Raw genomic sequence first — 21,788 nt, 5'->3', positions numbered from 1 at the left:
CACCAAAAGACACAAACACCCAATGGATGAGCGTTTACACCTTTACACGGGTTGATTACCATGAAATGGCATTTCTACAAATGCTCGTGTCCTACAATTGACCCAATGATTGATCCATGTAAAATGACCGTTACACCATTATCCCCAGGTATACATGTGTTTAAAGATGTCAGGAGGAAAAGATGTTGGCTGACAGCTATTGAAGGTGTATGGGCCCCTAAAGAGCAAGTACGAGCAGTGATTTATCTCAGCAAATAACAGTCTAATCATTCAAAAGAATAATTCAGACATAAAGGAAATGGGCTTCATTGCGGTTGACAAAATGGCTACCTCCACCATTTGGAGTCAAGGACACACTTTTTCTTTTGCCAAATGTTGATACTATTTTACTGTTCTAAACTGTAAGAGATATAAGATGGTTACAAAGATGCTCAGATCACTCACATCCCACCATAACATTACTTATTCACTTTTGTTTTAAACTATTGAAATATTTATTTACCACTATTCCATTGCTTAAAAGGGTTCGGCAGTTTTTTTAAACTGATGATCTATCCTCTGGATAGATCATCAGCATCTGATCGGTGGGGGTCCGACAACCAGGAACCCTGACGATTAGCTGTTTGAGAAGGCAGCGGCGCTGGCAGTAGAGCCGCGGCCTTCTCGCTGTTTACCGCAGGTCCAGTGACGTCACAACTAGCATCAATGGCCTGGGTGGTGCTAAGCTCTGTTCACTTGAATAGAGCTTAGCCCCGCCCAGGCCATCGATACTAGTCGTGACGTCACTGGGCCTGAGGTAAACAGGGAGAAGGCCGCGGCACTACTGCCACCGTCGCTGCCTTCTCAAACAGCTGATCAGCAGGGTCCCGGGTGTCAGACCCCCGCCGATCAGATGCTGATGAACTATCCAGAAGATAGGTCATCAGTTTAAAAAACTGCAACATCCCTTTAAAGAGAATCTCCAATGTTATTTAACCTCCTTTTTTAATATTAGCACTTTAATTGTTTTTAGCTTATAAACATTACCACTTTGTTGTAGGGGAAGTCAGCTCTCCGTGAACCAACCATTGGGTTTAGGCGGGATAGCATGTGATTACACACAAGAATCAGTTTGAACAAGGAAAGTTGAATTGTAAAGCATGGGAAATGGATAAAAGCAGTGAGAGACATTTTTGTATCTGACACCATTGGAAATGAAAAAGAAACCTGCCATATAAGTGAGTTGAAGCATAGCGCAGCAGCCTTATGGTGGGTTTAGACGGGCCAATGGAGCAACCGATTGTCGGGAAGTGCTCCTTACTGACAGTCGGCTGCTCGCTCAGTGAAGAAGACCGCCATATTTATATGCAGCAATCTTCTTCACAGTATGAGGAGATATCGCTATAGCCATGAGAGGCAGATCGTTGTTTAGACAGCACGATCTGCTGCCCAGAAAGGACAATTGATGGTGCCTGCACAAACGATAAGATCACCCGATGAACGAGTATTTCGCTCGTTCATCGGGTGATCGGCGGCACGTTTACAAGTTTAACCGTCACTACTGATAATCTGCCCGATAATTGCCTCGTGTAAATCCACCTTTAGCCTTGGAGCAGAGCCTAGAAACAACAAAGAAACCTAGAGTAAAACAGGCAGATAAAGATAAAAGGCATCCAAAAGGCCTTTTTATAGACTTTTTTTTGGCTAATCATTCTTTTAAAAGTATAACGTTTTTACACAATGTCTGGCAACATTGGTCATGTAGAATTTTTCAGCCGGTTGTCAGCTGGAACTGCATATGTATGGAATGACTGCCTGATTATGTCAAATCTATTGACATTTGGTGGTTGATCTTAAGAAGACGGTCTCGTTTAGAAAACCCATTTTCATATTCTCTATTAGGGTATCTCTCCATGACAGGGTGGCTATAATGAGCATCTTTTACTCTGGAGGACCAATCTTGTCCTGCATTACACAGATAACGGACACTATGTAATGCTTCGCTTCTCCTGCGATGGGGTTGCAGGGAAATGAAACAATTACAGATAGGTTTCCCCACTGATTGCAAGGACTTCTGGTGGGGGAATATTGTCAAGGGACCTTTCACAGTTGTCAGACCCCCAATGATCAGATACTGATGACCTATCCAGAGGATAGATAATCAGTATTTAAGTCTCAGAAACACTTTCAAGATTTCTTGCATAAGGTGTGATTAATAGAAGATGTAAAGATATGTGAATAGGTTTCATGTCATACGCAATGCTCCAATATCTGGCTCACAGCTAAAGTTGGATTTACCCACGACAAAAAAAAGTGCATGTACAGTAATAATTTGTGAAATGAACAAAAGTCTTCATCAAAGAAAAAAGCAACTATAATGTACAGCTATGTTTTTCATGGTGACCTTACCATTTAGGAGAGGCTGCCCTTCATGTACGCTCCTGTACACACTTGCGTGATAAACATCCTCAAGAAATCCTGTCTTGCATAATCTGGATCCCCCGAGTGCTTCTGCTGGTCCCTGAAATGAAACAGAATACGTCTGTTATCCACACACGCACCATTATCAACTGACATTTCACTCGACATAAAAAAAAAAAAAACGTTTTTTTCTCTCCAGCTCCGTATAAACGACTTGTTTAGGTTCTAAAAGGTTTACAATTAGAATTGTGGGGGCAAAGGGTTAAACTTTTTGATAACTGGCATGGAAGAAACAAATCCCACTTGTCTGGTAAGATCTAAACTCTAAACAATCTTGCTTCTTTTAACAATTGAACTTAGCAGTCGTTGAGCCTTAAGTGGAATCATAAGGGAGAGTAAAAACATTCTTCCAGAGGAGATCTAGCTAGCCGAAACCATTTCACCATTGCAAACTTATTTTCAGACAAGGATGCTCTAAATGTCAAGCCTGAGCCGGAGAATCCGAACAAGCACCTAAAAATGTTCTGAAAAACAGTAATGAACTAAAGACAGAAGGAAACCAGATAACTGTCTGAAACTACGATACGGCAGCCAGAATAGACAGTACATAACATTTGACCGGTTTAGCTCATTTCAAATTAATTTGAAGGCAAAATGGCGCTTAACTCTTTTGAGGGCACCTCCAACAATGTTTCTCCAACATAGTGAAAAAGAGTAATTTGGCTGCTTTTGTGCTGTTAATAATCAGAAATCTTTGCCATTGTCACTCATACCTTTCAAAAGCGCGAATACACGAGAAAACATCTGAAAGGAGATTGGCCTTGGAATAGGGGTTTCGAAAACAGCTAAGAAAGCAAAAGCTTTTAACGGTTATTTTGTCATTGGATAAACAATAAAGCACAAAAAGGTTATGTGTTGTATGAAAAGAGCTTAAAATCTATAGAAACCTAGCTGCAGGCTCTGTCAATAAAAATGTAATTCAGAAGATGACACCCATACGGCAAGAGAGCGGCAATTTACTAGAGAAGATTTGATGTATATAAAAAAATAAATCAGTATGTCCTTGCTTATTGAGGGGCAAAATGCTGAATATTTAAAGAATTCTGCGCAATTTGTCAGGAAGATGAGGCTGAGAACTGACAGCTTCGCTTTTTGTCTCCGAGTCTGGAGGAGACCAAATGGTCCTGCCTGCTCTTTCTCACTGCAGGAATGCAGGTGATAGGCCTGAGACTTTCCAGTGACTACACCAGACAGGAAGCTCGCAGGGATAAGTCTGTTTTGACAGTGACTATAATCACTGCATACTGTCAATTCATTTCCAGCATGACAAACAAGGAACTAAAACTTGCCCAAAGATCCAAAATAAAAACTTCCTATGAGCTTCCTGTGTACGTTATCAGCTTTTTGGGGGGAATACGTGTCACCAACCTATCTACCACTAACCAATTCTGACTATACGCCTCTTTGATAAAGAGGATTTGGACCTTTCTTTTTATTATTTTTTTATTAAGTGCATTATTTGTCTAATACTTCTTGCACTTTTTATGACCAGGTAAGTGGAGGAAGGTGTGTTATAACGAGCCACCTATGTACAGGTGTTTCACAAACCTCCTAACCCATAAAAAATCTGTAGTCCTATACGTGAATGGTACAAATAGTTACCATACTAACTGTGGGTAAATTCTTTAGTCCTAAGTTCCAGGACTTTCAAAATATAAATATAGCAGGACTACTGATATTGACAATCACTTGGAACATGTGTCTTGTTTAGGCAAAAGACTGTGGGAGAATTTACTAAGATGCCATTTCATATGCCGGTCTAAAGGCCCTATACACATTCAATAGCTGGCGGCCGAACAGCTATCTCTCCCAGCTTCCCTATACACATATGCTTTTAGCTTGGCCTGAACGTGTATGTGTATTCTATGGGGAGAGCGGAGTAAGCTGTTGCCTGCCAGTTCGGGTCACAGCTTATCTCCCAGGAGAAAAAAAGGATCAGGTGAAAATATTAATTCCACCCAATCCTTCTCTTCCCCGACATCATATGTCGGGAGCTCCCCATACACATTAGAGTGTCAGCCTAACCCATCATTTTCCCTCTACACTAATGTGTATGGGGGACTTCAGTCCAAAGAGTGTTAGATTAATAGGCTCTAGAGTGTCTCAAAATTTGTGACTTTTTTGTCACCAGTTTTATGGCACAATGGGAATGATAAGTTCTCTCCATTAATGGGGTTGTCCTACGAATAATACTCTACAGGTTTCAAACCAGCACCTGTATACGAAGGCTTTTTTAATTGCATGTAATAAAAAAAATTGTATAGCCACTGAGTTATTCAATAAAATATATATGCATCATGCCACTTAATTTCTTATTTCTTTGACCGACTCATTTTAAGAAGGCCGTACATGCTCAGTTTCCTCTTTCAACTGCCTCCTGAGCTGTGATAGGGAGAGCAATGGACACGCCCCCTCAGCTGCAGCAAAAAGACACTCCCCTGAGCTGCCAGCTTGCTATAAATCTAGCAGAGCAATAAATGGGGAGATATCTGGGCCAATGTGAGGTACAGAGCTGGTTCTAGCTTTGTTAGAAAGAGATTGTCATGTACTATATGATGTCTGATTTTCATTTTTACATTATTCGTGGGATAACTCCTTTAACTGTTTAAACCTCGTTAACCATAAGCTAGGCATAATACAGTACACTGCATATTTTTATTACACCACAAGTGGCTATCACATGAACAGTAAAGAGGCTTTTTTTTATTGAGCTGGAACAGCACTATTAATCTAGAGCTGACTACACCCAACCTTTGGGTAAAAATGTAGGGAGCAGTCCAAGTCCTTAATCAGCCAATATTTATATGCCAAAGCTCTGGGTTGCACATCAAAGGACATTTTTTTATTACAGATGAATGCTTTAACAGATTGGAGCATATGGCACAGAACAAGTGAGGTGAAAGCTAAAAATCAATGATTTACATACAAAAACAACCAAATAATACTTTACAGAAGGAAGAAATGTAATCTAATTAAAAAAAGAGAACTAGAGAGTGAAAGTGCATACTTAAGGCTTCCTTTATTCTGCTGGTGACCTAAGTGGGTTTCGGAGTCAGCAGCAAAAACACTAGCTATCTATGAAGAAGTGTTTAATATTGATGGCTATGAACCTGTGCAGACCACCTGCCTTATGTAGGAAAATATTATTTTTTAAATGCTGAAATTAACATGGCTTTGCTTTCCTTCCTTACTATAGAATAATACAATAAATGAAAAATGCTCAGGTTTAAAGGGGTTATCTCATGAAAATAAAACTCTTTTACATATCTGGTGGAATTTATTTCCTTTTCTGTAGGTGGTCAGCATCTCATCAAGCGCCTGCACCTCCCAGGATGTATTGCAATTTGCTTTTGTTAAAGGGAATGTGTCATCAGAAAACGTCCTATTGTTTAACAGATTTTAAAGAATTTTTGATAATGTAATATTTTTATTATATATATATATTTTTATATATATATATATATATATATATATATATAAATATATATACATACACACACACACATACATATACATACAAAAATAATTCAACCATTTTCACACTGGTCACTAAACATTTTGAAAGGCGCCACTTCTTGATCTGTAGAGATAACTTTACTGCAGTTAACTGCTTATCTGTCCTTCTAATCCTGTCCTTCACTCACTGCGCCTGTGCCGAATACTGAACGGGACGGCGCAGGCGCGAGATACATGGCAGACAGGGCCGGCAGGAGGAGACCAAGGCTGCCTGGCCCTGTCAATCAAGTGCAGCGGGGCGCATCCAGAGGTGGGAGAACAGAGCTTCTAGGAGCAGGGGCAATGCCAGAACCCCCCCCCCCCCCCCCCAGAGGCTGCTTAGCATATTATAAAAGTTAGATTTCTGGCGTAACGGGGGCATAGATACAAGTAGCAATAGGCTAGTTAGGTTCAGCTGACATTAGCACATCGCTAATGTAAGCTAGTTTAATAGGGTTAATTCTGAGGACAGAAACCCTTTAATGCTTTCTATATGCTGATAAGAACAGCTCAGGAAAGAAAAATAAATTTGTAATCAGAAAATACATAAAAAAAATTTGAAAAAAGGAGTTATCTGGTTTTAACTGGTAGATAACATCTTTGGTGACACGTTTGCTTTAACCCCCTTTCTCCCCTGCAAACCAATTAGTCCCTCACATATAGCCCCAGAGATACAAATGGTATGCAGTGCCCCCACTATTTCGCTCCTGTCTAGAGAGATATATATGGTAGCTATATACTTCTAGAACTGGGGATTAATAAATGAAAGGTGTCTAGACAGCTTCGCCTGTTTCCCTAAGAGGACATTAAGCCAGCACTGAGGGTGGGGAAGCGAGCAGGGAAATCACTGGGCATGTTAGTCCACCTCTGAAGGCAGGAAAAGGTGGACCAGACAGATAAACAGCGGGGACAGTTAACAAAGAGGAAAATGTAATGTACAAAAAAAGATACATTTTTTTATTGCATGTATATCACAATATTACTTCTTCCAATAATACTTCATTTAAAGTGCCCGATTCTTTACATAGTAATCCTTTTCATGGAATAATCCCTTGTAGTCCCTCAAGACAAACCCTATCCATGAGCTCCATGACAGCATAGGAACGTTATAGTAAGGCCCTATTTATGGGAGCTCAGAGCCATATATTACAGGATTGTCTACTCATTCATGAAATATCACCAACAGCGTCCACAGCTTCCCTGGCAAAAAGATTTTCAATGCCAAAACTGTGGATGTTTAGGTTGTAGACCCAGTGGAGATCAACAGCCTGTTGGTCCTGTTTAAGAAATAAAGTTGCCCAGAAGGAACAGCCCCTTTAAGCTATAAGCAATGTGATTTAGTGCCATTTGTTTGTACACACCCAGTACAGCATATAAAACTGCATTATTATGTAGAGTTTTATCTCACTTCCAGTTCCACTTTCCAAACTGCTCGGACTTTTCTGTAGTTCTAACAATCTGCTTAGGAACCAGGGCTATCTAGGATGATCAGAACAATAGGTCCCACTGAATGGCGAAAACATATGTATCGATCACAGTCTTTCAAAAGTCTGGTCTCCATTTAAAGTTGGGCTCTGTTCACAGTATGTTTACGTCTTGGTATATGGATACCTTTGATGGATGCCCAATAGAAGCATCTGTCAACCACAGGGTCTCATTGTAAAAAAAAAAGTACATGTTTAACCTATACTGTTTTATCAAATGGTGTAGTTTATTATTCTATTTTATACTGCTTTTTGCAGTATAGTGATGTATACATGGCAGACGGCAGCCAAAAGATCGTTCTTCTGGCCTTCACCTGACTAATGTAATACTAAAGACAGGTTCAGTCTATATATATCAGAAGCTTTTCTAGCATACACGCTAAACGGTAATGTAAAAAGGAACAAACAGCGAGATATTTGCATCTTGTAAATAAAAGAGACACACAGATCCCACATGGTAAAGCAATGACCGCAGTGCTCACCAAGGACTGTCAATGTGTGACAGAGGGTCCTTGAAGGACAAAGCCCACGTATTCCATATTACAATGTCTACAAAAACTAGCACAGCGCCCAGACACAAACAAAAGCAAGTGAAAACATGTCAAATATTTATATACCATGTAACTCGCCATAGGCCCTACAGGTGGGCAAATGCTGAGGGAGCACCCAGGCCCTGCTCACGGCTGCCAATTGGGTACATAGCGATCTGATGCTCTCAGAATTAATGTTGTAGCATCTGGTACTTATGCACTTGGCTGGCAGAAGAAAGTGCCCTCCTGCATTCAACCGTATTGCCATACCCAGGACAGTGATAGAGTTGAATGCAGTATTTCGTGCTGCTCTGTGTACGGTATTTGGTTCTGCTGGGGCAGTATTTTGTGCTATATGACGGTATTGGTGCCCCTCCCCCACTCATGTTGTTCCAGCATACTTATTTTGGCAATGGCTTCTGTTAATTTGTACCTGCTTACAACCTGGAGCCTCTTTTAATTTTTTTGTTTTTCCATGGCAACTTTAAATTCCCAGTCCACCCCAGTTATATTGTAACTGTAAGAGCAATTCAAAAGTGTTCTTAATTAAAGTGAACCTGTCATCAACTTTGTGCTGCCCATACTAACAGCAGCATAAAAGTAGGGACAGGTGAGTTGATTTCAGCGGTCTGTCATTTATAAGTTAAAAGTACCGTAAGTGGTTGCCGAGAACCAACATCACAATCATTGCAGACTGGGCCTGGAAAAGAGTCACGGCCACCTGAGAAGAGTCCTGGTTATTCATGAATTCCTGCTCTCCTGCCCACCTGCTGATGACTGACATCTTCTACCTAGTTTTCCCCCTTTCTCTCTAGGAGAGAACTGCCAGTCATCAGCAGATGGACGGGGAGAGCAGGAGATTATGAACAACCATGACTCTTCTAAGGTAGATTTGACTCTTTTCTAGGCCTGGGCTGCAATGATTATGATGCTGGTTCTCAGCAACCACTTACTTTTAGCTCATAAATGACACACCGCTGAAATCAGCATTTCTGTCACTATTTTATGCTGCCCACAGAGAGGTCAGCATAAAGTTGATGACAGGTTCCCTTTTAAAAAAAAATTGCTCAGAACGGCTTAAAAAATAAAATAAGTTATACTCACCTCTCCAGACCCCCATCTCTCCCCAAATTCCTCAGCAGTTTTCAATTCCTGACCCATCTCAACAAAGGAAACATGACGCTCAGCCAATCACTGGTCAGGAGGGACTTAAAAGTAGACACTGGCAGAGGATTGGGAAACATCAAGTATGATTTCTTAATTTTTTTTAAAGCCATTCTTACTTTAAAAAAATAATTTAAAAACATTAAAAAAAAAACATCCTTTTAAGTAGGAAAAGGATATATTTCACTTTGATAGAAGCAAGAAAATGGCTGATAACAGAGGATCCACCAAAATTTCAACCCAGTTACTTTAAACCTTTCTACCCCAGGCCAGTTATAACCTTCCTGCCGAGGCCATTTTATTGGAAATCTGACATGTGGTGATAACTTTGGAACGCTTTTACTTATCCAAGCCATTCTGAAATAGTTTTCTCGTGACACATTGTACTTCATGAAAGCCATAAATTTGAGTCAATATATTTCACCTTTATTTATGAAAAAATCCCAAATTTACCCCATATTTTGAAAAATTAGCAATTTTCAAAATTGTTATTTCTCTGCTTTTAAAACAGAAAGTGATACCTCATAAAATATTTATTACTTAACATTCCCCATATGTCTACTTCACTTTTTTGGCACATTTTCCATTTGAATCAATTTTTTTCTTTAAACATAGGTGGTTAACAGCCAAACTAAACTCAATATTTATTACCCTGATTATACAGTTTACAGAAACAGCCCACATGTGGTCGTAAACTGATGTAAGGGCACACGGCAGGGCACAGAAGGAAAGGATCACTATATGGTTTTTGGAAGGCAGATTTTGCTGGACTGGTTTTTAGATGCTATGTCCCATTTTGAGCCCCCCTGATGCATCCTTACAGTATAAACTCCCAAAAAGTGACCCCATTTTGGAAACTAGGGGATAAGGTGCCAGTTTTATTGGTACTATTTTGGGGTACATATGATTTTTAATTGCTCTATATTACGTTTTTTTGTGAGGCAAGGTAACAAAAAAAATGATGTTTTGGCACAGTTTTTTTTTTTATAACATTCATCTGACAGTGCATCTGACAGTGCTATTTATATAGAGCAGGTTGTTACGAATGCAATGATATCAAATATATCTACTTTCTTTGTTTGTTTGAGTTTTACAAAATAAAGCATTTTTGGAAAAAATATGTTTTTGTGTCTCCATTTTCTGAAAGCCATATTTTTTTATTTTTCTGCCATCGTCTTGTGCAGGGGCTCGCTTTTTGCAGGAAGAGTTGACATTTTTATTGCCACCATTTTTGGGTACATATGATTTCTTGATCATTCATTATTACACTTTATGCGGCAAGGTGATCAAAAATTTTTTACTTTTGGCTCAGTCTTTACTTATTTATTTTTCCAGCATTCACCTGAGGGGTTAGGTCATGTGGTATTTTTATAGAGCAGTTTGTTACGGACGCGGCAATATCTAATATGTCAAACTTTTTTTTTTATTTCACTTTAGCACAATAATAGCAGTTTTGAAGCAAAAAAGAATTATATTTCAGTGTCTCCATTGTCTGGGAGTGATATTTTTATTTTATTTTTTGGACAGATAGTCTTAGGTAGGGGCAAATTTTTTGTGGGTGATGGTTTGATTGGTACTTTTTGGGGGGGTATATGCCTTTTTGATCGCTTGGTGTTGCAATTTTTGAGATGTAAGGTGACAAAAATGGCTTTTTTTTATACAGTTTTTCTTTTTTAAGGTGTTCACCTGAGGGGTTAGGTCATGTGATATTTTTATAGAGCTGGTTGTTATGGATGTGGAGATACCTAATATGTATACTTTTTTTTTTTTCACTTCAATTATTTAATAATAGCATATTTGAGACAAAAATAATGATGTTTTAATGTCTCATGTTCTCTTTTTTTTTTTTTACTATTTTCTTTTTGTGGGATGAGGTGATGGCTTTATTCATATCATTTTGTGGGACATACGCCTTTTTGATCACTTGGTGTTGCACTTTTTATGGTGCAAGGTGACAAAAATAGATTTTTTGACAGTTTCTCTTTTTTTTTATGGTGTTTATCGGACAGGGTGGTTCATACTATATATTTATAGAGCTGGTTGTTACGGACGAGGCAATAACTAATATGTGTGTTTTTTCTTTTATTATAAAATCAGAGGGAAAGGGCTGTTTTAAATTTTACCTTTATTTCTGACTTAAACTTTTGGGGGTCTGATCCCCTCTGCAATGCATTACAATACATCTGTATTACAATGCATTGTCTGTTAATGTATTACACAGAGTAATACACTAACAGGTTGCCTAGGAGACCCAGCCTGAGGCTGGATCTCTTGGGCATTCGTAAAAGGCAGATCCCGATGCCGTGCAAGGCATTGGGCAGCCTCTGCATGGCATCGGGCTGCCTTCTCACCCATCGCGTCCCCGCCACAGCAGCGCGTGGACCCGCAGCAAACCCCATCTATGTTGCCGTCAGCGCTGACTGCGGCATAGAAGGGGTAAATGCGCCGGCATCTGTGTTTTCACCGTTGCATACAGCAGGGGTTCTCGCTAACGGGAACAGCCATTCCCCTGCAGCTGATCGGGCGGGCGCAGCTCCTGCACCGACCCAATCAGCGGGCCGTAACAGTACGACAGTCACGTCCCGCTGCGCCATACTATTACGGCACTGGTCGGGAAGGGGTTAATGTGTGAAAAAAATATTTCTATTTTTAATGGGGAAGGTGACCCAGCTAATAAATGACATTTACCATGCTTCACATTATGCATTAGAGCCCCACAATACCTATTCTGTAAATTCATGCCTTTGGGCCAGTCTTGGCTATTAGCAAAGTGCCTTGTTAAACCTTGTATATTCCCTTAGAAAGCAACATAATAGAACACATTCATGTGCCTCAAGCAAGTACTCCTCTATCTAAAACACAAATCTCTGTACTATAGTTACTCAGAGCCTACAACTCTATCATAAGGTTTTTAATACTCCCTTTCTTTCATATAAAACCTTGAATCTGATTATGTGTACATCCATAGCATTGAAGCATTACGAAACGTGGATTTCTTCGAAGATTTGAAAGTAGAGGACATTTTGCTTTTTACTAGATTACTCATGGTTTCACAACAAGGAAGAAAGACTCCTTATAGAACATGTCTGGGAAAAAACACAATTGTGTGTGCCCTCATCTATCAGGTTAAAGTACAAAAAAGCCAAAGAATGAGTTAGCAGTAGCAAGCTGAGCATAATGCAGACTGGCTTTGCCTTCTCGCTGCCAAAGTGGATTTCAGAAGCTCTAGTGGTTAGCTACCCCACTGGGAATGCTTCAAAGAACTGGGATCATGGTGATTAAATTCCACCTGAGAGGAATTTGAGGCCCTACTACAGAGAGCAAAGGCTAACAATAAGACAAAAGATTGCAGGATTTCCAAATCTAGACAGAAGCTAGCTGGACCAAGGTTGATATTAAATTAATGTGAAAGCAATTTTCTATGAACAATAAGAAAAGCTTGGAGAAGCACAGACAAGCCAGATCGAGATGATTAAAAAATATGTTCTTCAGTAAGTAAATATTTCTAAAAAGTAATTACTTTTATATTACATCTTGTCAGAAATACCTACAGGGGTTATATCTTTTTGAATGTAAAATCTTTACCACCAGTTATATTTTGTGCAGGATGTTGATGTAAGCTCTGTGGAATACAATGGTATGTTAGAAATATAATGTAGAGGTAACATATTTTAAAGCTTAGTCTACTACTTTTGGACATATATTGAACGTTCAGACAAATCCAAAGACCCTTGTAATTTTCTGACTTTACGTTTAACTCCTGGCAAAACTGAACATGCATTTTTTACAGAATTATGGAGCTTACTTAGCTCCAAAGCTTTCAGATGTTCGGCCAAAAATCTTACCTGACCATCTGAATAGTAAAGGGTCAGACACACAGATAGTAAGCTGTCCGATCTAAGCTTCACCTAATATGAAGCACAGACAGGCAGTCAGACAATCACCAAACACCAAAGACATAAATCTGCCAACAAATCACGCAGAAATCTCCCAACCAAAATGATATGTCTACGGACACTTCTCAATGTCCTTAGTGGAAAGATTCTATTTTCATAGGCCAAAATGGGAAAGCATTTGAAGAGAGTGCATAAGGAAATAATTGGAATTTTTTTTAAAAAAATTTCCTTCTTGCTTTTTCCATACATGCTTCTATTTTTAAAAAGTTAAAACTTGATGACTCTGATTCTGGTTGCATCACACGTTTTTGTAAGAATATGTTCTAATTATTAGTTAAAAAAAAAAAAAAGCATTGTGGAACAGACCCCTTTGACACCAGACAATATGCTTTCAAGAGCAACAAAGATATGATTACGAAATACATTTTACCATCAAAAGGTTTCTCTAGAAACGTTACTGCATTAATATTGTATCACTTGGTCTCACCACTGCAGGCAGAGATGCGGCCCTCATCCATACTGGCTGACCAGAAGGGGGTTCTCAAACCTCAGACATTTTTTTTCACAATGGGGGATGCCTAGGAATTACCAGTTGGGGGTTGTTGTGGAGGGGAGGAGATTTCACAACCAAGAAACTCTTGAAAAATTAATCAATTTTGACTGGAGCTTTACAATGAAAGAGAACTAGGACAGCTCTTCTCAGAGTAATTGCTTCATCTTCTAATTAGGAGGTTTTCTCTTAATAAAATATTTTGTTAAATTGAGATCATTATTTGTTGCATAACCACAATGGACACATTTCTCATATATATGGTAGGCAATTTTTGGTGTACAGCCATTTATTTTCTTTATTCTGTCTATTTTTTTAAACTGCATTTGCAAATGACTACCCGCTGCCATTGTGAATTCACACAATGGTCACAAAAACAAAGGCTCATGGCCATAAATAAAAATCTTACTCAATTCCTTTCACTTGCTCTGCTTCCAGTTTTCAGAAAACAAAAGACCTCACTATGTCCTCAAACAATCCCTTGTTAAGACTTCATGGAGGGAAAAAAAAAAAGAATAGAAAAAAACTTTCGAAAGATAAGTCAGAGTCTTGAAAGAATTTCCCATTTCCTGGCTGAGAGAGGTTTTAGAAAATGAAAGGAAATTAAGGTAAACAAGTGCAATAAGACAGACTTTATTTGAAGGTTGCAAAACAGCATAGCAAATTTAATAAACACAAATAAAGGGGAAAGAGATTTGACATTTACCCATAAAGTCAGAGGCTAAAAGGAAATTGACAGAAACCAGGACTGCCAAAGACAGATCAACAATACAAATTGTGTCTATTCATTCTTTCAAACAAGTGAACAATGAGTTTTCAAAAACTGTCTTTTCGATTTCCTTCAGATAATGAATATTAAGTGTTCTGGCTCATCTCTGCTTCAAGAAGGGTCAACAATAAAAAGAATACAATGCAAAAAAAAAAAATCTTTAAATGGAAGAATTGTTCTCTTTGTAGAAATTGCATCCCAAATACAGACTGTAATGGCAGGATTTTTTTCTTCAGAGAGTAATTTCAGTTAAAAATGAAAAAAACATACAGCATTATCCAAGATAAGAGTTTGCAGTTTGGGTTGCCACCAAGCAGTAAGAATGAACAGCAAAGGCAGATTTACGCAGGGCAATTGACGGCCCGATTACTGTGAATGAAGGGAAGTACAAATGCTTGTTCTGGATAATCAGCCCGTGAAAAGGTTCGGTAGATCATCAGATGAATGAGCGTTTTGCTCATTTTGAAATCATCTTTTATGTGGACACCTAAACCATTGTTTCTGGACAGCAGATCATGCTGTTTAAACGGCAATCTGATGCCCAGAAACAATAAATCTGTATGGGGATGAGGAACTGCAGTAGCCATCGTTCATCCCATAAAGTGGAGAAGATTGCTGCATGTAAATGCAATTCTTTACCTCCATTGGCGAGCAGGCAGTTATAGGGAAGGAAATGTTCTTTCATGATAATTGCCTGCTCAGTCAGCAGAAGTAAATTCACCATAAGAAAGCTCAGGCTAAAGCTAGCAATACACTTCAGACAGCTGACTCTCCTAACCCACCCCCCTTTCCAACACATGCATGATCTGCCAGGTATGCACGTGTCCTATATGGGAGAATGGGAGAAAACAGCAGCTTATCACCCAAAGTGTAAAAAGATTATGCAATTGACATCCAATTACCCAAACCTTATCTCCAATGACATCATAGTTGCAGGAGAGTCAAGAGGCCCCAATACACATTAGATAGTAAGCTGGTTCAGTCCAATGAAGGCCGGATCTGCTTTAACTCCTTATATCTCAGGCTGGGTAGCAGTTAAAAATATTGGCATGGAAGCTGACATGCTAAGCTTTAAAGAGGACATTTCACCAGAATTAAACTTCTAAAGTAACTATACACGCATGTAGAGCGACGCCCAGGGACCCCCCTGCACTTACTGTTATACCTGGGCGCCGCTCTGTTCTCCCGTAATTGCCTCCGGTATCTATATAGTTAGGCTCCACCCAGGGGAACCTGCCGGCACCTCCTTCTCCCATGCTGCAGTGCTGGCCAATCACAGCGCTCAGCTCATAGCCTGAGAGAGAAAAAAGCCTCTCAGGCTATGAGCTGAGCGCTGTGATTGGCCAGCGCTGCAGCATGGGAGAAGGAGGCGCCAGCAGGTTCCCCTGGGTGGAGCCTAACTGTAAAGATACCGGAGGCAATTACGGGAGAACGGAGCGGCGCCCAGGTATAACAGTAAGTGCAGGGGGGTCCCTGGGCGCCGCTCTACATGTCTGTATAGTTACTTTAGAAGTTTAATTCTGGTGAAAGGTCCTCTTTAAACAACCCTTTACACTGGTCAGGAATCAGCCAGATAATCGCTAACAAGCGTTCATAGGAATGCTTGTTAGCGATGATCTGCCGGTGTAAAGGTGCCACCAATTACCCGATGGAAGAGCAAAACGCTCCTTCATCGAGTATTTACATCTTTCATTCTGTCACCCAAATCATCATTTGGCACCAGATCGTGCTGCCTAAAGATGCTCTACTGCCAGCAAACAATGATTATGTATGGGGACAAGTGGTGGCATTAGCGATTGCTCCTCCCCATACCATATAAATGCAGTGGTGTCCTTCACTGAAGAGCAGGCTCTAACAGGGAAGGCATGCTTCCTTTCCGACAATTGCCTGTTAAATTGCCCCATGTAAAGGGACCTTAAAACATCTGAATCTAATCAGATCTGAATCAAAGCATTATCTCATCTGCAAAAACACAAAATGCAATCGCACACTGCAACCAGCACTCTGCCCTGCCTTTATGCTGGATGTTGAATAAGGCATTGGTGTACATTTTGGCCAAAGCGTAATAAGCCACTCACCGCGTCAAGGTTGCCTTCATGAGTGGTCCCTAACACTAGTTCCTACCTCTTATGGGCCATGACAGCCACATAAAGTCCAGGGAGCGCAGGTACAGCATGCATGCCAAGCACACTCTGCTTTTAACCCCGTCCGGTGCCATTACAGCTTTCATCGGATCCAGGGATGCAAGTACTCACATGCATGCTGAGCCCACTTTATACTTCTCCTGGAACCTAATGGTTACTGGTAGGTGCTGTATAAGCAGACTCAGTTTTATACTGACTTTAAAACCAGCCTCCAGGGGGCAGATTAACTGGCCAGGTGTGCTTGACTGCTTGGAGATCGCCACGCCTCCAATACGTACTACAAAGAGAAAAATATGGAAAATTTCAGCCCGCACAACCCCTAGCAGGTGCAGATTGCTATGGCGAAATAGAGATATAAATGTAAAAACACAAAATGCAATCGCACCTACCAGTAACCATTAGGTTCCAGGAGAAGTATAAAGTGGGCTCAGCATGCATGTGAGTACTTGCATCCCTGGATCCGATGAAAGCTGTAATGGCACCGGACGGGGTTAAAAGCAGAGTGTGCTTGGCATGCATGCTGTACCTGCGCTCCCTGGACTTTATGTGGCTGTCATGGCCCATAAGAGGTAGGAACTAGTGTTAGGGACCACTCATGAAGGCAACCTTGACGCGGTGAGTGGCTTATTACGCTTTGGCCAAAATGTACACCAATGCCTTATTCAACATCCATCATAAAGGCAGGGCAGAGTGCTGGTTGCAGTGTGCGATTGCATTTTGTGTTTTTACATTTATATCTCTATTTCGCCATAGCAATCTGCACCTGCTAGGGGTTGTGCGGGCTGAAATTTTCCATTATCTCATCTGCATCAAGACATATAGCTGTTAGAAATTAGGTCAGGAGTGATAGCAGCTTAATGTAGGTTTCAGTTGCTGTCACTCCTGACTCGATTTCTAACAGCTATATCTCTCATGGAGTAGATAATGCTGTGATTCAAGTCTTGTTTTAAAGCTTAGATTAGATTGTCTGCTCTCAAGCAAGACCAGGCTCATATCTGAAGCTGCTACCCAGCCCGAGATATTAGAGATTCGCCATCCCCCCTTTAACTGACTATGATCTCAGCCAGCCTGAGGGAGGAGGGGGGTCAGTGGGGTAGCTGACAGCCTTCAGGATATGAGGGGGAAGAAATTTTAAAAATTTAAAAGTGGCAACATCATAATCGTAGTGACCCACAGAATAAAGAATAAAAGTTATTTATACCATACAGTGAACGTTGTAAAAATAAAAAATAAATGTTAAAACTGCTATTTGTTATCTTTCCCCATAAAAAAATAATAAAAGGTTTTTAACCACCTCAGCCCCCCTAGCTTAAACACCCTTAATGACCAGACCACTTTTTAAAATTTTGCACTACACTACTTTCACCGTTTATTGCTCGGTCATGCAACTTACCACCCAAATGAATTTTACCTCCTTTTCTTCTCACTAATAGAGCTTTCATTTGGTGGTATTTCATTGCTGCTGACATTTTTACTTTTTTTGTTATTAATCAAAATGTAAAAAAATTTTTTTTAAAAATGACATTCACTTTCAGTTGTAATTTTTTTTTAAAAACGACATCTATATATAAATTTTTCTCTAAAATTATTGTTCTACATGTCTTTGATAAAAAAAAATTGGGGTAAAAAAAATGGTTTGGGTAAAAGTTATAGCGTTTACAAACTATGGTACAAAAATGTGAATTTCCGCATTTTGTCATGTTTCCTGAGGTTCTACAATGCCCAGACAGTAGAAAAACCCCACAAATGACCCCATTTCGGAAAGTAGACATCCTAAGGTATTCGCTAATGGGCATAGTGAGTTAATGGAAGTTTTTATTTTTTGTCACAAGTTAGCCGAAAATGATGATTTTTTATTTTTATTTTTTCCTTACAAGGTCTCATATTCCACTAACTTGTGACAAAAAATAAAAAATTCTAGGAACTCGCCATGCCCCTCACGGAATACCTTAGGGTGTCTTCTTTCCAAAATGGGGTCACTTGTGGGGTAGTTATACTGCCCTGGCATTTTAGGGGCCCTAATGCGTGAGAAGTAGTTTGAAATCAAAATGTGTAAAAAATGCCCTGTGAAATCCTAAAGGTGCTCTTTGGAATGTGGGCCCCTTTGCCCACCTAGGCTGCAAAAAAGTGTCACACATGTGGTATCGCCGTACTCAGAAGAAGGAGGGCAATATGTTTTGGGGTGTCTTTTTACATATACCCATGCTGGGTGAGAGAAATATCTCGGCAAAAGACAACTTTTCCCATTTTTTTATACAAAGTTGGCATTTGACCAAGATATTTATCTCACCCAGCATGGGTATAAGTAAAATGACACCCCAAAACACATTGCCCTACTTCTCCTGAGTACGGCGATAAGGAGCCCAAATTCCTTTTAGGAGGGCATTTTTACACATTTTGATTTCAAACTTCTTCTCACGTTTTAGGGCCCCTAAAATGCCAGGGCAGTATAAATACCCCACATGTGACCTCATTTTGGAAAGAAGACACCCCAGGGTATTCAATGAGGGGCATGGCGAGTTCATAGAATATTTTTGTTTGGGCACAAGTTAGCGGAAATTGATATATTTTTTTTTTCTCACAAAGTCTCCCTTTCCGCTAACTTGGGAGAAAAAGTAAAATCTTTCATGGACTCAATATGCCCCTCCGCGAATAACTTGGGGTGTCTTCTTTCCGAAATGGGGTCACATGTGGAGTATTTATACTGCCCTGGCATTTTAGGGGCCCCAAAGCGTGAGAAGAAGCCTGGAATATAAATGTCTAAAAAAATTTATGCATTTGGATTCTGTGAGGGGTATGGTGAGTTCATGTGAGATTTTATTTTTTGACACAAGTTAGTGGAATATGAGACTTTGTAAGAAAAATAAATAAATCAATTTCCGCTAACTTGTGCCAAAAAATGTCTAAATGGAGCCTTACAGGGGGGTGATCAATGAGTCTATATGGGGTGATCACCACCTTGTCACTGATCACCCCCCTGTAAGGCTCCATTCAGACGTCCGTATGTGTTTTGCGGATCCGCGGTGTCCGTGTTTTGCGGATCCAATGAACCGCAAAACACATACGGACGTCTGAATGGAGTCTTACAGGGGGGTGATCAATGGCAGGGGGTGATCACCCCATATAGACTCCCTGATGACCCCCCTGTCATTGATCACCCCCCTGTAAGGCTCCATTCAGAGGTCCGTATGTGTTTTGTGGATCCACGGATCCATGGATTGGATCCGCAAAACACATACGGACGTCTGAATGGAGCCTTACAGGGGGGTGATCAATGACACAGGGGTCATCAGGGAGTCTATATGGGGTGATCACCCCCCTGTCATTGATCACCCCCCTGTAAGGCTCCATTCAGAGGTCCGTATGTGTTTTGCGAATCCACGGATCCATGGATCGGATCCGTAAAACACATACGGACGTCTGAATGGAGCCGTACAGGGGGGTGATTAATGATAAGGGGGTGATCAATGACAGGGGGGTGATCAGGGAGTCTATATGGGGTGATCAGGGGTTAATAAGGGGTTAATAAGTGACAGGGGGGGTGTAGTGTGGTGATTGGTGCTACTTATTACTGAGCTGCCTGTGTCCTCTGGTGGTCGATCCAAGCAAAAGGGACCACCAGAGGACCAGGTAGCAGGTATATTAGACGCTGTTATCAAAACAGCGTCTAATATACCTGTTAGGGGTTAAAAAAATCGCATCTACAGCCTGCCAGCAAACGATCGCCACTGGCAGGCTGTAGATCCACTCTCTTACCTGCCGTTCCTGTGAACGCGCGTGCCTGTGTGCGCGCGTTCACAGGAAGTCTCACGTCTCGCGAGATGACGCATAGATGCGTCACTCTACCTGAGACAGCCGCCTCCGGACCGCGATCCTGCGTTCGGCGGTCAATACACTATATAGGAACCCCAAAATGGTTCCTTAAAATTTTTTCAAAAAAAATACTACTACAACCACAAGATTTAAGGTCTCATACAGATAAATTGAATAAAAGAAAAAATCTATGATCGCTGGAACACAAAGGTGGGAAAATGTTATTGGTCTTTAGGGCTAGAAATGTGTTATACCACTAAGGGGTTAAAAATGCACTTGTGTCCCCGGAGCTATGAGACAATTATATTTACTTCAGACATTACTTCAAAATTTACAACAAATAAGTGACATTTTTGGGAGGGTTTTCCAAATTTAATGTGACTGTTGAGTGGTTAAAGGGAACCTGTCACCGGGATTTTGTGTATAGAGCTGAGGACATGGGTTACTAGATGGCCACTAGCACATCCGCAATATCCAGTCCCCATAGCTCTGTGTGCTTTTATTGTGTAAAAAAAACAATTTGATACATATGCAAATTAACCTGAGATGAGTCCTGTACGTGAGATGAGTCAGGGAGAGGACTCATCTCAGGTTAATTTGCATATGTATCAAATCGTTTTTTTTACACAATAAAAGCACACAGAGCTATGGGGACTGGGTATTGCGGGATGTGTTAGGGGCCATCTAGTAACCCATGTCCTCAGCTCTATACACAAAATCCCGGTGACAGGTTCCCTTTAAGCACCTTGGTAAAGAGCATCAGTTTGAAATGAGAAGATCAAAGACATTTCTCCCAGGGCTACATCAATGTTATCAGCACTTTGGTGGACATGTATCAAAACTGGTGCAAAGGAAAAATAGCTTAGGGCTCTTTCACACTTGCGTATTTCTTTTCCGGCATAGAGTTCCGTCGTCGGGGCTCTATGCCGGAAAAATCCTGATCAGGATTATCCCAATGCATTCTGAATGGAGAGAAATCCGTTCAGGATGCATCAGGATGTCTTCAGTTCAGGACCAGAGCGTTTTTTGGCCAGAGAAAATACCGCAGCATGCTGCGCTTTTTGCTCCGGCCAAAAATCCTGAACACTTGCCGCAAGGCCGGATCCGGAATTAATGCCCATTGAAAGGCATTAATCCGGATCCGGCCTTAAGCTAAACGTCGTTTCGGCGCACTACCGTATCCGACGTTTAGCTTTTTCTGAATGGTTACCATGGCTGCCAGGACGCTAAAGTCCTGTCTGCCATGGTAAAGTGTAGTGGGGAGCGGGGGAGCAGCACACCCACCGTCCGCGCGGCCCCCCAGAGCGACGCCAGGGCGCCCCACGCGCATGGACCACGGGATCGCATGGATCACGCGATCCATGCACATGGGGCGCCCCAACGCCACCCCGGAGCGCCCCGGGAGCCGCACGGGCGGCAAGCACACTGCTCCTCCGCTCCCCACTGCTACCATGGCAACCAGGACTTTAATAGCGTCCTGGCT

General features: G+C 40.9%; 1 protein-coding gene across 1 annotated transcript in view; it reads right to left on the bottom strand.

Annotated features, from left to right (window-relative positions):
- Positions 1 to 21,788, bottom strand: part of CDH2 (cadherin 2) — a 300,671-nt gene that overhangs the window by 232,602 nt on the left and 46,281 nt on the right. The window contains exon 2 of the mRNA XM_044294069.1: positions 2,389 to 2,500. Coding sequence (XP_044150004.1) covers positions 2,389 to 2,500 — 112 coding nt within the window. The remainder of the gene's footprint in view (positions 1 to 2,388; positions 2,501 to 21,788) is intronic.

Source organism: Bufo gargarizans, chromosome 5, assembly GCF_014858855.1.
Source record: "Bufo gargarizans isolate SCDJY-AF-19 chromosome 5, ASM1485885v1, whole genome shotgun sequence".
Lineage (NCBI taxonomy): Eukaryota > Metazoa > Chordata > Amphibia > Anura > Bufonidae > Bufo > Bufo gargarizans.
The sequence above is the reverse complement of the archived record's forward strand: the minus strand, read 5'-3'. Positions and strand labels throughout refer to the sequence as shown.